This window comes from Biomphalaria glabrata, chromosome 18 (assembly GCF_947242115.1).
Source record: "Biomphalaria glabrata chromosome 18, xgBioGlab47.1, whole genome shotgun sequence".
Taxonomy (NCBI): domain Eukaryota; kingdom Metazoa; phylum Mollusca; class Gastropoda; family Planorbidae; genus Biomphalaria; species Biomphalaria glabrata.
Window position 1 is genome coordinate 23,487,361 of NC_074728.1, and position 17,002 is coordinate 23,504,362.

Here is a 17,002-nt window from a genome sequence, read left to right on the forward strand (position 1 = left end):
GCCTTTGTAGCTCTTGTGCTTTCTAGCAAAACAAATAAAATTGTGAGATTGTTAAAATTGATTCTATCACTGTTTTGGGTTCCCCCGTTGCGGGGAAGAAGAGGAAAGCGTGCCCCATATTATGTTTAACTGACCCAAGACTTGCTGAGCTCGGAGAAACCAAAATTTCTCGACATGCATGCACTACGCAATACAGCATGGTTTCTGTCCAGAGAGGATTTGAGCCTCTTAAGCTCTCACTCAAATGGAGTTTGATGATGATGATGATGATCACTTATCTGAACCATTTGGGAAAATAGAGGGGAGGGGAGAGGAGGAGATATCTGGGTCAATTTGACTGTAATCGTATTAAAAAAGTATATAAAAAAAAGGAACAACCTGATATCAAACTCATGATTCAAGCCTCCCCAAGCCGACATTCTAACCACTCAGCTAATGAGGTGCGTATAAATAGAAGAAATAGAAGATTGTATAGTAATCTAGGGAAAGGCTTCAGAAGTCAACCCTGAGGAAAAATGAGGAGATGACGACCCTAAGGCAGTTTGCAGCACCCAATGCTACAACCTCGCAGAACATGCGACGCCGCTGACCCCAAACTGTATTGGCACTGCCGTCCCTTTGGATACATCATCTGCGTGGAGAGGGGGGAACTGATGTGTGGGCGACTGAAGGAGGCCATGGGTATTGTTTGTTTCAAACTTACTTTAAAGCAGCGACCTATAAAGGGAACTAATTCAACTTAAAATACCACATCAGTCAAGTACATTTTTTCCCTTGTTCAAGATACCAAACAAAATAATTAATTACCAATAGCCAATTTACTAATTGCTAAATGTTTTAATGTATTCTTGTGTTGTCAGGTAAAAGAAATAATCGTGCCATATTTCAGCTTCATCCGAGACTGAGTGTCGGAGAAATAGGGTTAACAAATTTTTGGCCAGAAAGACAGACAGACATAGATTAATAAGTGGGTATAAGCTTTGTAATATAAAAATCGACTCCAAATCTGGCGAAATATATATCCATCCTAATCTATGCTTCAAAAATCTGGAAGGTATGTGACGTCACGAAAAAACTCTGAAACTTTTTAAAACTTTAATGTCTCTGTAGATAAATACGGATGCTAAAGAAAGAAAACTTTAGAATGCCTAACGAACTGAGAATCTATTTAAAAAAAAAATATTTAGAAATAAATAATATTAGGTCCTGGGAGAAACTTGCTGCTTCACTGTAAACGATGGCCGAGGCAGGATTTGAACTGGGGACGGTTTAGACGACAGTTAGGAGCGCATGCAAAGCGATAAAAAATGTTCAGAAACACATATACTTCGTGACGCTATTATGTCCATATTTATTATCAGCATACTGTACAGTCTGATTTAGTGTAGGCTGGGTGTTTCCTCATCCCACACTACTCTTCCTTAGTAGACACTGCGCCCACCCTTATGAAACCGTAAACCATATCCTCTTTGAATGCCCCTCCCTAATCCTCCTTAGGCAGACCCTACTACCACTCCAGCCCAACATAACCAACACCCTGTACAGCAGTGCTGAACAACTGAAGAAAACAGCACACTGTTTTTCCTTGGCACAGTCTGCAAAAGAGCTCACAGCTCAGCAGCAATAAAAATGGCTAGAAGAAGTACAGTCTGATTATTTTGTGAGGTTCCATTCTTTAGATCATTGATGCAACGGTAGGCATTCCATATGCTAGGACAAAATGTGTACAAATGCTTCTTCTTCTCTAGTGTTATTAGAGCATGGAATTAGTTGCCTGAGCCAGCCTGGAAAACCAATGACTTGGCAGAATTCAAGTCACTGGTTAACATGCATGACTAGATGCATGACGCGTAGGACGTGATTATCTTCTGTTTTGAAGTAACGTCCGTAATTTATAAGATAGATAATAAGAGAAAACATAATTTTCACACTAGCGTTTTGTACACGTCATTAGATTTTTAATTTGAAACTTTAATGCAGTTGAAAGGAAACGGGGCACAATTTAATTTATTTTTTCAGAATTGTTTCGTTGTTTCTTGGATTGTTGTTTTTGTTTTGTTTTCTAATACTAATCAACTACACGATTGTTTTCAAGAAATTAATATCGAGGTACAATCAATTCGTAATTATTCTAGAGCTAAATCCAGATCTATTACATTTATAAACCATTTTCTGCTTTGGATCTAGATCTAGATTCTTCATCCACCGACTAGTGTAGAATGTAGATTAAGATCTACATCAAGATCAGGGCCGGCCCTAAGTGGCTTAAGCTTAGACTTAGGGATTAGGCATAGGCAAGTAGCGGTCTAGGGCCAGTAATTGTCGTAGTACTATTTTGATATCCTAAGAATAAAAATAAAATTAAAATAACTAGTGAAAACATTGCGAAACTAGGACATGGTACTAGTCCAGTCGCTTGAGTAGACAATCATAGTTGTAACATAATATTTTTCCGCAACCAACGCAGATAGAATGCTCATTTCACTGTGTTCTTTTTTCGTCACTTAAACTTATTTGCGGCAGTAACTATTTTAATGTTTAAATATATATATATATATATATATATATATATATATATATATATATATATATATATATATATATATATATATATATATATATATATGCCTTAGTGATATAGAAGAAAGCATCTGGTAGCATACGGCTCCAGTACGAGACAGCTGGAGGTCACTTACAATGGCCGCTAGATACACATCTGAGACCAAAAGAAAATCTGCTTCCGAGGACAGTCACAAACGGCGAAAATATAATCTTAATCGACCACTAGCGGACAATGGTCATTCTTGCCCTGGTTGTGGTTAAATATGTCGGTCACAGCTGGGGCTGTTTAGCCAAGGGAAATACTGCATTTTCTTTATTACTCATATATATATATTCGCTACAAGGTTTGAGTCACTAAACATGTTAAGGTGGGAGATCACTGCTAGTAAAAAAAGGCTTATCAGAAGGGTGTGAATGATGTAAATGATATGAATGATGTAAATCATGTGAATGATGTGAATGATGTAAATGATATGAATGATGTAAATCATGTGAATGATGTAAATGATTTGAATGATGTAAATCATGTGAATGATGTGAATGATGTGAATGATGTAAATGATATGAATGATGTAAATCATGTGAATGATGTAAATGATGTAAATGATGTAAATGATGTAAATAATATGAATGATGTCAATGATGTAAATGATATGAATGATGTCAATGATGTAAATGGTATCAATGATGTAAATGATGTGAATGATGTTAATGATGTAAATGATATGAATGATGTCAATGATGTAAATGATATGAATGATGTAAATGATGTAATTGATATGATTGATGCGAATGAGGCAAATGGTATGAATGATGTAAATGATGTAAATGGTATGAATGATGTAAATGGTATGAATGATGTAAATGATGTAAATGAAATGAATGGTGTAAATGATGTAAATGGTATGAATGATGTAAATGATGTAAATGATGTAAATGGTATGAATGATGTAAATGATGTAAATGATGTAAATGGTATGAATGATGTAAATGATGTTAATTGTGTAAATGGTATGAATGATGTAAATGATGTAAATGATGTAAATGATGTAAATGATGTAAATGATATGAATGATGTAAATGGTATGAATAATGTAAATGATGTAAATGAAATGAATGATGTAAATGATGTAACTAAAATGAAACATCTTTGCAGTGAGTTATCTTCGTCTCTTTGGAAGCATGCTCTTGGTTTTCATTTTGGTGGAACTGTTTCAGAACGTGGAACTGACACTTCAGCGTGAGTAGCTATCATATTCATCATCATCATTATCATCATCATTATCATCATCATTATATCATTATCATCATTATATCATTATCATCATTATTATCATTATTATCATTATCATCATTATAATCATTATCATCATTATTACCAATATCGTCATTTATATAATTTATCATCATTATCATTATTATGATCATTATCATCATCATCACAATCATCATCATCATCAAATTTATTTTCATCATAAGCAATATCATCCTCATCACCGTCATCGTCATTATCACTATCAACATCAGTAAACTTTATCATTAAACTTTAACTTTAATGACCACTATTATAATTATCATCGTCATCATCACCATCATCATAATCATCCTCATTATCATTATTATCATCATCATTAACTTTAACAACGTTAACAACAACAACATACTACTAATAATTATTATAATCGTCATCCTTAGAAACGACAACACCATCATAAACAACAGCATCATCTAATCATAATCATAATATTCGTCATTATCATCATTACTACTACCACCCTCACGATCATCATCATCAGAATCATCATCATTATCATCATCATCAACCTCCATTTGACGGAGAGTTTAAGAGGCTCTTCCCCCAGTCCTTGCAAAAGCCCTTGACGCAACTCTTGTAGTTATTTTATAAATACCCGGTTGTTTCCCTTTGTTTTAATGTTTACATCAACCTCCATTTGACGGAGCGCCTGAGAGGCTCTCCCCCCAGTCCTTGCAAAAGCCCTTGACGCAACTCTTGTAGTTATTTTATAAATACCCGGTTGTTTCCCTTTGATTTAATGTTTACATCAACCTCCATTTGACGGAGCGCATGAGAGGCTCTTCCCCCAGCCCTGCAAAAGCCCTTGACGCAACTCTTGTAGTCATCTTATAAATACCCGGTTGTTTCCCTTTGTTTTAACGTTTACATCAACCTCCACTTGACGGAGAGCCTGAGGGGCTCTTCCCACCAGTCTTGCAAAAGCCCTTGACGCAACTCTTGTAGTTATTATATAAATACCCGGTTGTTTCCCTTTGTTTTAACGTTTACTAACGGAACATTATTTTATGTGCACCTTATTCTGTGAGGGTACAACCAGTGACTCTTGTTTCACGTCTGCAGCGCTCAGTACGGCGTTTGGGAATAAGTTCTTGCTGACCTTGCCCAGAATGATCTCATCATCCAGCACTGCAACGTTCTTTTTGTATTCACCTGTGAACAGCTCTGTAACAGTAAGCATCGCTTGTATCTCATTTTGTGACCTAAGATCAGGGGCAAAATGGATGCTATGGAGTGTATATGTGTGTGTTTCTATGGTGACGGTGGGAATGGGTTAGCTATGCAGTGTGAATGATGCAAGGTAAGTGGCATTGTCGTCAGCGGTCTTAGGTTGGACAGACGCCAGAGTGAAAAGACGTGTTTTTGAAGTGAGTTAGATTAAGTTCAAAATGCCTAACCCTATACCATTACTATATTAATTAGTTCATATTATTACTAAGGTCTACTAGATTTTTGTTTCATCTCAAGCTAATACCCTCATATTGTGTTACAAGTTATATTTAGAATTATTTACAAAGAAAATGTTCAAGTTTTTTCAAGTTTTTATAACTTTAAATATAATACGCCTGAGGCGGTTTAGTTGTCTACCATCAGTTGGCACTATGGGTCAACGACCGTCAAAAACATTGGTCCTCAAAATCGCCATATCGCCCGAACTATAAATGGCGTCTACTGCTGATAAAACGTTTTTGTCCTGATACCCTTCCACTTCGCAAAGCTTCCTTGTTGGTTATTTTATCTTGCCACCTATATTCTAAAAATCCGCCTTAAGCATCGGAGGTTGAAGATATTCAGCCCATAAAGTCAATCCGCCCCTGTTTAAGGTCGATTACGTAAAGATATGTGTCTGGTCTCATATGCGTAAATACATAATCTAGAATTGTTTGCGTATCAATAAATACTTATGTGTATGAGTAGATATCTGATCAAAGATTGATCTTGGATGGATGCCGTGTTAATCTAGCATAGAATAATAAATAATAAATATTGGATACAAGATCGATCAGGTATAACTCAAAACTTGATGTGGCATGTCACGTCAATCATGTATTTCCTGATCGAAGCTTGATCACGTATATATACTAAGTTGAAGATCAATTACGTCTCAATCAGTATCTCATGTAAGGTCGATTTCGTATCAATTAGTATATGGTCTTTAAATTGATAATGTATCCATAAATACCTAGACTACGATCAACATACCACCACCTTCACCTATCTCTTAGTCTGTTCGACCGTTGGGGCACCACATAAGATTTGTCAGCCGTCCTTCTCCATTCCTATTTGTCGTTTGCCTTGGATTGAACCTTTTCTTCATTTTTTATGTTGTCTTCCGATCGCTTTCTCTGTCTGCCTCTTCTTCTTTTTCCTGGTACTGTTTCCTGAAGGAAGGTCTTTGCAAGCCCAGAAGACATTGCACTATGGCCATAGAGTTTTAATTATTTTTTTAATTTTTATTTTTTTTACAATAGGTCATCGTGGGGTCCAATCGTTGTAATAACCCTTTATCTAATTTCTTCGTTAGTGATGCTGTCCTTAAATGTGTCTAAAATCAATTATGTTCACATTGTGTTTCATCATATGACAGGTTTATTATAAGTGCTAATACTTCCTAACAAAATGCATGCTTTCCTATTGTAGCATTAAAAGGGGGCCATTTAATATAATCCAGCGGTTCTCAACCTTTTAAGCTCGGCGACCCCTATTACAATCCTCCACTCTGCCACGCCCCCCCCCACACATACAACAATAGAAGAATAGACAAATAATAATCCATATTTGCGATGGTCTTAGGCGACCCCTGGCAAATCGTCAATCGACCCCCAAGCGGGTCGCGGCCCACAGGTTGAGAACCCCTGTTATAATCCCTCAAAAAATTGTGGATGCTCTGGTATAATTTTTTCTTGTTCAACTGTGTCCAGGTCTATTTCTCAGTATTGTCCCACAATACGTCCTCCAACCTAACAGCCGTCATAAAAGCATCTCGTGTGACAATAGTTCGACCCCACAGCATATACAAGTAAGTTAGACCCCCATAGGACATACAAGTAAGTTCGACCCCATAGGACATACAAGTGAGTTTGACCCCATAGGACATACAAGTAAGTTCCACCCCATAGGACATACAAGTAAGTTTGACCCCATAGGACATACAAGTAAGTTTGACCCCATAGGACATACAAGTAAGTTTGACCCCATAGGACATAAAAGTAAGTTTGACCCTACAGGACATGCAAGTAAGTTCTACCCCACAGGACATACACGTGAGTTCGACCCCATAGGACATACAAGTAAGTTTGACCCCACAGGACATACACGTAAGTTCGACCCCATAGGACATACAGGTAAAAATCGACCCCATAGGACATACAAGTAAGTTTGACCCCATAGGACATACAAGTAAGTTTGACCCCACAGGACATACACGTAAGTTCGACCCCATAGGACATACAGGTAAAAATCGACCCCATAGGACATACAAGTAAGTTTGACCCCATAGGACATACAAGTAAGTTTGACCCCACAGGACATACAAGTAAGTTTGACCTCATAGGACATTAAAGTAAGTTCAACCGCATAGGACATAAAAGTAAGTTCGACCCCACAGGACATACAAGTAAGTTTGACCCCATAGGACATACAAGTGAGTTAGACCACATAGGACATACAAGTAAGTTCGACCCCATAGGAAATACAAGTAATTTTGACCCCACAGGACAAACAAGTAAGTTTGACCCCATAGGACATACAAGTAAGTTTGACCCCACAGGACAAACAAGTAAGTTTGACCCCATAGGACATAAAAGTGAGTTCAACCCCATAGGACATACAAGTAAGTTCGACCCCACAGGACATACAAGTAAGTTTGACCACATAGGACATACAAGTAAGTTTGACCCTAAATGACATACAAGTAAGTTTGACCCCATAGGACATAGAATTAAGTTCGACCCCATAGGACATACAAGTAATTTTGACCCCACAGGACATACAAGTAAGTTTGACCCCATAGGACAAACAAGTAAGTTTGACCCCATAGGACCTACAAGTAAGTACACCACACAGGACATACAAGTAAGTTTGACCACATAGGACATACAAGTAAGTTCGACCCCATAGGACATACAAGTAATTTTGACCCCACAGGACATACAAGTAAGTTTGACCCCATAGGACAAACAAGTAAGTTTGACCCCATAGGACCTACAAGTAAGTACACCACACAGGACATACAAGTAAGTTTGACCACATAGGACATACAAGTAAGTTCGACCCCATAGGACTTATAAGTAAGTTCGACCCCATAGGACATACAAGTAAGTGTGGCCCAATGAAATCTACAAGTAAGTTCGACCCCATGAGATCTACAAGTCAGGCCGATATCTGTTGTCTGTCGCGGTATACAGTTACAAACTGTAGGGAACACGGTAGCTAATTGTTGGGTGTTGTCTTTATATGGCCACCTTCAGACGCGAAGGATAATCTCATAGAAATAAGAAGAATGCCTGGGCTTTAGAAATTACTGGAATGATGTCGCCCACAGTTTCTCCTCCCTCCAAACAGCTGATGCACTTTCATTGCAAGTGGTGATAGCGGTTGTGATCAGTAGTGTCGGAGGCTCTGTCAGGGTGAATTGTTGAAGCGAATTTTGCTCAGGTATGCACTATCTATGAACCAGGGGTCCTGTGTTCGAATCTCGGTGAAGGCTGGTATTTTGATTTTCAAGATTTTTTAGGGCGTTTCAGAGTCCACCCAGCTCTAGTGGGTATCTGACTTTAGTTGGGGAAAGTAAGGGCGGTTGGTCGTTGTGCTGGCCACATGACACCCTGCTCGTTAGCCGTTGGCCTTAGAAACAGATTATCTTAACATCATCTGTCTTATAGATCGCAAGGTCTGAAAAGGGAAACTATATTTTTTTCCCTTTTTGACTCTCGAAGCCTTTCCCTTGTTTGGGTAAGCTTGCTAGGCAGCAGAGGTTTGAATTTAGAGTTGATGTGTGTTGCAAGCCTACAATTTAGGAAACACTGCTACTGATGAGTTGTACTTGTGTAGAGTTTTTTATTCTAGTATTATAAGGAGCATTGATATGGCAATTCCTGGAATGTTCTGCCTCTGACATCTTGCTAACACTATTTTTACCAGTAACTCCGGGTTACCGAAGAAGTATCATCATAGAGAGGACATCACGTGACCACTAAAAAAGTTTGAAGAGAAATGAAATCAGGAAGTGGGTCACATTCTAAAAGCTATCAGTTTCTACACAGAAGAGTATTCGAATGGGAGATAACTCGTTTCCTGAGGAAGAACAACTTTGAATTTCAGTTACAAAAACTATGTATTGAGCAGACGAGATAATTTCATAAGTTTCTAGCTTCACGTTTGGTTAATTTCTGTGAATTCATTATTAACCTTAAATAATATTGTGTATTATGTACAATAGACATAAGCATATTGTTTGACAACGCTTATATCAACACACTATGTCTGTCATTGTGTCTTCTGATGTCAGATCGTCTGCAAGTTATTTCTCCCACACCTTTATTCTAATCAAGTTGAAACATTCCACAATTATTTGTTGTACTTAATAAAACGAATGAAAAAATACAAATAAATGAATTAAATATTGGTAATTAATTATTTTAGTTTCGAGAAGGGAAATAAATTTTATTTATATCTTTATGTGGAGTTATTCCCCAAATAACGTTTTGCACAAATTATTCATTGTCGTGAACAATTAATAAAGCAAAAAAAAAAAACCACAACAACAACATAAATAATTACTTTTGTTTAATATAGAAAAAGGTACATAAATGGTATAGTATTGAGAGAAAATACAATAATTGAGCGGTTTGTTCCCTTATATAAACGTATATTTTAAAACGTTTTTTTTTTTTTTAATATTCTGCTTGTTTTAACAATTTCTTCTCCAGCACTGACCTAGATGTGGGAAAAAAGTTTACGTTTGCCTTGAAGGGGAACAATACGTTTGGCATGTCCGTGCAAATCTGTCAGGGCGCCCATTACCTGGACATGTACACGGTCCTCCCTGTGGCCGCCTGGGGGAAGAAGTACATCGTGGTAACGCTGAGGTAGGTTCAAATTAAGCTTACCGGACGTCCGGAAAAGGAGGGTACCGGGGTTGCGTCCTCCATTCGTTAGGGTTTTTGGATTAAAAGCTTGATGATGTCCGGAGCGAGGTGGCGTTAGAAACACTAGGTCGAATCTCGGTAAATACAGAAATTTTGACTACGGTAAACCCTATCCTTTTTGAATGCCCCCTTCCTAATCCACCCTACTGCCACTATAGCCTAAAATAATCAACACCCTGTACGGCAGTGCTGAACAACTGAAGAAAACAGCACACTATTTTTCCTTGGCAAAGTCTGCAAAAGAGCTTACAGCTAAGGAGCAAAAAAGCTGGCTAGAAGAAGTAGAAGAAGACTACGGGATTTTGAGGACGCCTCTGAGTTCACCTAACTCTAAAGACTACCCTGAAGGTGGCTGAAAGTAAAGGCGGTTCTTCTTTGTGCTAGCCGAAATCCAAAAACATTGTTAACCGTTGGCCAGAGTAACTGATAACTTTACATCATCTGCCCTATAGATCGCAAGGTATAAATGGTATGCTATACTATAGTAAAAATAATAGTTCCCTTTTCAGACCTTGTAGTCTATAGGGCAGATGATGTAAAGGTCATCTGTTTCTGTGACCTACTTTTAACGAGGGTGTCATTCGGCCAGCACAACGACCGACCGTCTTTACTTTTCCTCAACTAATGTCAGGTACCCATTAGAGCTAGGTGGGCTCAGAGGTGCCCGAAGATCCCGAAATTAAAAATCCCATTTTCACCAGGATTCGAACTCCAGTCCCCGGTTCGGATGCCAAGCGCTTTACCAATCAGCCACCGCGCCTACGACGCTTTACTATATACTTTGATATTGATTGATGTTGTCTGGATTGGATTTTTGTTTTTTTTACTGCAATAGCTAATTTTCAATCACTCGATTTCATTGCTTCATATGTTCTCAATTCAACACGCTAATTTACCCACAAAGATCAGATCGTGACGACATATTTGATTATCTCCTGCGCGAGCAATCGTGTCTCTAGGGCTGTTTAAAAGAAACCTGTTACTCGGCAGAGGCGTAGTGAAAACAAAGTGCGCCCAGGGCTAGAAACTTCATTGGCGCTCCCCCCCCCCCTAAAATTTTCCATGAATATCACATATAAATATACGCTTGTAAATACAAACGTATTTAAAAATAATATAATACAAATAACCATAGAATGTATTACCTAACTGAGGTATTTTGAATGATTTTTATTTTTTTTGGCGCCTCTCTGCCTGTAGCATCCGGGTCATCATGCCCCCTCCACCCCCCCCCTCCACCCCCACACTACGCGTCTGTTATTCGGGGCTTCATGATTCTTTGGTATTCTCTCTCATAATGCATCAGAGAAGAGCGCGTTTCGGCTGATCATTTCGAAGCTCACAAAAGAGATCAACGAAATCTCCAATGGCTTACTGAGAGGTCTTTTTTTTCTCATTACAAAGTCTGTCTGTCAGCCTGTCTGTCGAAAATCTTGTTTTTTCTCCTACTTCGCTTTCTTGAATCAGGTAGGATCTTTGTACAACACGTCAATGACAATACACGAATCAATTAAAAATATATACTTAGTTTATCATTTAGTGGTAATTTATAAATGTCTTTTATACTAAAAAAAAAGGGGGGTGGGGAGAGCTTATTCTTCCAACATTGAGATACAAAAGGTAATGACAACAGATTTTTATCAGATTACTAGAATTTGTACTATCTGAGCTGTGAGTGGAGCTTATTCTTAATTCTTACGTCGTGCAACTCTCAATACTTTACCTGGAAAGGGGAAATAGCCCTTGAATAATTATGGGCACATCGTGGCCTGAATTGTACGTATGGGCCCCAATAATCCAACACTAAACTAGACTAAACCAAATTGTAGTTATGTTGCGGTTATTTCCCTTAGATAAGCTTTTTATTAAAAAAAATTGGTTGACTTGATTTGGGCATTTGTTTTCTTTCAGACAGAATCCGACACTACAAATCATTAACTCTATGGCTAAGAACGAGATTACGCTGACGTTTAAAAAGCACATAATAGAAGAGATACAATATTTTACTCCGGGCGTAGGATATTTCCTAAACCTGTTGCTGAGGTCGTAAGTAAAAGTTATCTTTTGATGTGTGTGTGTCTTGGGGGGGGGGGGTGTTAGTTTGTCTGTCTGTCTGTCTGACCGGGTTTAGACATTGTGAAATTTTAATGTTCTTAAAACGTTTAAAACGAAAGTGCTAATATCTAAATAATTATAACAAAGTTAGGCGAAACATTTTGTACGCTTGATTTTCGAAGTATTACGATTCTGTAAAAAAAAAAATGCATCACATCGGTTTTTGACTTTGAGCCCTAAAACCTCTTCAGTTGGTCTTTAAGGCCCTAACCTATTGGAGATATGGAGGGGCGGTGGCTGAGCGGTAAAGCGCTTGACTTCCAAACCGGTGTCCGGGGTTCGAATCCTGGTGAAGACTGGGATTTTGTATTTAGGGATCTTTGGGCGCCTCTGAGTCCTGACATTAGTTGGGGAAAAGTAAGGGCGGTTGTGCTGGCCACATGACACCATCGTTAACCGTAGGCCACAGAATCAGACTACCTTTACATCATCTGCCCGATAGACCACAAGGTCTGAAAGGGGAACTTTACTTTACTATTGGAGATATGAGGTCCCTTGCAATGACTTAACAGTAAAAAAAAATCTAGCTCTTAAGATATGAAGTGAGAATAACCCTTGAGGGGTTATGGGAAACGGCATGGCCTAACTTGAGCCGATGTGCCAAAAAAAAATCTCAAATACTCTCGTTATCAGCATAAGATATTTAATTCCTTTCCTTTTTCTTGATAACAATATTTGGGCTGGTGGTGGAGGAGGTAGAGCCACAGACAATTAAGGGCCCCAAGGTAAAGCCTGTATTGCCTATAGGTTAAATCCAGCACTTTGCGTGTGTTATGTATGTGCCATGCGTATACGTGGCGGTAGTCACATGATCAAATGAGTGCAGGTCCATGTGCGTAAGCTAGGTGACGTCACAAAAAAAGGCCGGGGGGGGGGGAAAGGGAGGTGTAGGGGAAAACAGCCTAGCTGCGGGAGGAAAGTTTTAGGGGTTTTGAGAACGAGGTTATAAAAGTTATAGAAAATACGAAAAACATGCATATATGTGACCCTGCCGGACCAAGTAATTCGTATTTTCTATACAGTCGTTTACCCCTGCAGCAGTAAATCTTTGTTTTTTTGAGTCTATAAAAGTTATAGTTGAAGTTTTTCGAGAGTTACAGTTAGAGTCAGAGTTGGAAGTCTTTAGAATTGGCCACGCTAACTCTGCCTCTCTCACACTTCGAGGAATTCCAAAAGCGACCAGGCCATCTTAATCGTAATTTGAGTTTTTAGCTGGATCTGACATGTCCCTGACATCTGAGACTAAACTCCACTCCGCCTCTGGGGCGACTTAATTAAAATTATTGTATCGGTACACTTTTTAATATTCCAATCATGGGTATTTAGATCTAGACTTTGAAGACGATAAGCACATGTTTTCCTGATCAAACTCTTGTATAAATAATTCTTGACATTCAGAAATTTCTGAAAGCGATGGTCCTTTCAAGAACACGATAGTCCTTTCAAAACCGATGTTCGACCCAGACCTATATCTAAGTCTCTAGCCAAATTCAAATTGATTAAAATTCTTTTTGAAAAGTGAAAACTGTGAAACTAGAGTTTTCCTTATGTGGCCAGCGAGCTAGTAATTTTTTGGTCAACGATATACACTAACTGTTAAAATTCTATTGCCATTTTTTGAGATCAGCTGTCCATGCGTGCCCCTCTGTTTCCGATGTGGTGGTATTGGATTCCGACTTGAATAGAGGAATTGTAAAAATATTTATTGTCATGAAAACAGGTTTAGGCCTTTATGCATATTTTTATAACAAGATACAAATAATCGGTTTGCTACTTTCTATTTCTTTCAATGTTTTACTAGCTACTATTTCTTACACATTTTCTTCCCTTCAGTTTCCAGTCGTACAGTATATCCAAGTGTGATGACAAACTCGAGTCTATGACTGGTAAATAGCTTTTCTTGTTTTGAGTATTTGAAAAATGGAACACAGTTTATGACATCTCAATCATGCCCCGGTGTCATGGGTTTATGTCACAGAGTGCATGTCTTGTCATTCGTGTCAAATAGTCTACCATGTTATTTATGTAAATGTCATGACAGTTTTTATTTTGGACAGTCCACGTCATCAAGTTCATGTCACATGTCACGAGGTTTATGTCATATTGTCCATGTCATAAGGTTTATGTCATACATTCCTTGTCATCTTGTTTATGTCACATGTCATCTTGTTTATGTAATATAGTCCATGTCACGAGGTTTGTGTCATATAGTCCATGTCATGAGGTTCATGTCATATAGTTCATGTCATGAGGTTTATGTCATATAGTCCATGTCATGAGGTTTGTGTCATATAGTCCATGTCATGAGGTTTGTGTCATATAGTCCATGTCATGAGGTTTGTGTAATATAGTCCATGTCACGAGGTTTGTGTCATATAGTCCATGTCATGAGGTTCATGTCATATAGTCCATGTCATGAGGTTTATGTCATATAGTCCATGTCATGAGGTTTGTGTAATATAGTCCATGTCACGAGGTTTGTGTCATATAGTCCATGTCATGAGGTTCATGTCATATAGTCTATGTCATTAGGTTTATGTCGTATAGTCCATGTCATGAGGTTTATGTCATATAGTCCATGTCATGAGGTTCATGTCATATAGTTCATGTCATGAGGTTTATGTCATATAGTCCATGTCATGAGGTTTGTGTCATATAGTCCATGTCATGAGGTTTGTGTCATATAGTCTATGTCATGAGGTTTGTGTAATATAGTCCATGTCACGAGGTTTGTGTCATATAGTCCATGTCATGAGGTTCATGTCATATAGTCCATGTCATGAGGTTTATGTCATATAGTCCATGTCATGAGGTTTGTGTAATATAGTCCATGTCACGAGGTTTGTGTCATATAGTCCATGTCATGAGGTTCATGTCATATAGTCTATGTCATTAGGTTTATGTCGTATAGTCCATGTCATGAGGTTTATGTCATATAGTCCATGTCATGAGGTTTATGTCATACAGTCCATGTCATGAGGTTTGTGTCAAGTAGTCCATGTCACGAGGTTTATGTCATACAGTCTATGTCATGAGGTTTATGTCATATAGTCCATGTCATGAGGTTTGTGCCATATAGTCCATATCATGAGGTTTATGTCGTATAGTCCATGTCATGAGGTTCATGTCATATAGTCCATGTCATGAGGTTTATGTCATATAGTCCATGTCATGAGGTTTATGTCATATAGTCCATGTCATGAGGTTTATGTCATATAGTCCATGTCATGAAGTTTAATGTCATATAGTACATGTCATGAAGTTTATGTCAAGTGATCCATGTCATGAGGTTTATGTCATATAGTCCATGTCATGAAGTTTATGTCATATAGTCCATGTCATGAGGTTTTTGTCATATAGTCCATGTCATGAGGTTTGTGTCATATAGTCCATGTCATGAGGTTTATGTCATATAGTCCATGTCATGAGGATTTATATCATATAGTCCATGTCATGAGGTTTATGTCATATAGTCCATGTCATCTCATTCATGTCATGAAGTAAATGCCTCCTGCTCCTTACATTACTCAAGGCCAATCTAGGCTAATACTATTGTATATTTCTTTTACTTAAAACTATTTAATTTGTATATTAAAGTGTGAATAAATATGCAAGCGCCTCTTGGGTTGTTATGATTTGCATAAAATATTTATTAGAAATTCCACGTGTCCAAACTCCAATCTAGGGTCATACCTATGGAAATATATTAACAAGTAGATTTAATCATGTGTTAAAAATACACCTTTAAGTCCTAATAAAAACTTACAGCTGGGTTAGTAGACGTACGGGCTTTTTGCTCTGCTATATTTGAGATTTGATACAAGTTTAGTAATGCTTTTAAGTCCTGTACAAGGCCCCCGTCACCTTAGAAACACTATCCCCACGCACATCTTCAAGACGGTTGGAAGGGAGAAGACCCTGAGCTCTGGGACATGATGAAAGACCCTGATACAGACACTACACGAGCATGCGGTCATCGTGGTCCAGTAATGAACGTTAACGATTTCCTTTGGCCTGATTAGCAATGGATCTCTCTTCGAATCTCATTTCTGCCTGTGGTCCATTCTTGGGCATAGGCCACCAACCATCTTCCTCCGGGCATCTCGGTTCTGGACGAGTCTCTCCAACAGCCCCCGTGTCTTGCTCATCTGCTTGGAATCTGCTTCCAAGTCGCGGCGCCATGTATTCCTAGGCCGTCCCCTCTTCTGTTTTTCTTGTGGGTTCCAGGTTAGGGCTTTCCTTGTTAGGTTGAATGCAGGCTTGCGAAGGGGGTGACCTATCCATCTTCATTGTCTCTGAAGGATATCTACTTCAATGGGCTGCTGCTTTTACCTTTGCCAACGGAACTGTTTCGAAATTGCACAAGTAAAAAATGAAACACTTAAATGATCAAATTTAACATAACTACCCCATTCTATTCTTTAAACCAGTATTTCTCAAACAGTGATCCACGGAACCTTAGTGTTCCGCAAGGCCTGGATAAGTGTTCCACGAACTACTGAAAAAGTTAACCATTAGGCCACCACGTGAATTGATCTTTTTTTTTAAAAAAAAATAAGCAAAGTGTTCCGCTAAATACTCAGAAGGTGCAACGAGTTCCGTGAAGTAAAAAAGTTTGGGAACCACTGAGTTTAACCAAGAGTTTTAAACGATTAGAACTGCAGAAGTAAATAATTGAGATTAATATTTTGATGATATTGATTCTCATTTACTAAGGTACAATTATTGAATCTAATTTTCCCGTTGGAGTCATCACAGGCAGCTGCTTGTCAGATACCGAGTTTCTGATTTGCAATACTTCAAAGGTTGTAAAAGGCAAAAAAGGAACTTTAAATACTGCATCAGGCAAGTACTGAATATG

At 38.2% G+C, this 17,002-nt stretch overlaps 1 protein-coding gene across 1 annotated transcript; it reads left to right on the plus strand.

The window, feature by feature from the left end:
- The first annotated feature begins 2,025 nt into the window (after positions 1-2,025).
- LOC106074297 (uncharacterized) lies at positions 2,026-16,997 on the plus strand. The gene is made up of 8 exons (XM_056017676.1): positions 2,026-2,109; positions 3,719-3,802; positions 4,940-5,049; positions 6,799-6,896; positions 9,808-9,966; positions 11,938-12,072; positions 13,975-14,027; positions 16,858-16,997. The coding sequence occupies exons 2-8, from the start codon at positions 3,745-3,747 to the stop codon at positions 16,995-16,997; spliced, it is 753 nt and encodes a 250-aa protein (XP_055873651.1). The 5' UTR covers positions 2,026-2,109; positions 3,719-3,744.
- Positions 16,998-17,002: the final 5 nt, after the last annotated feature.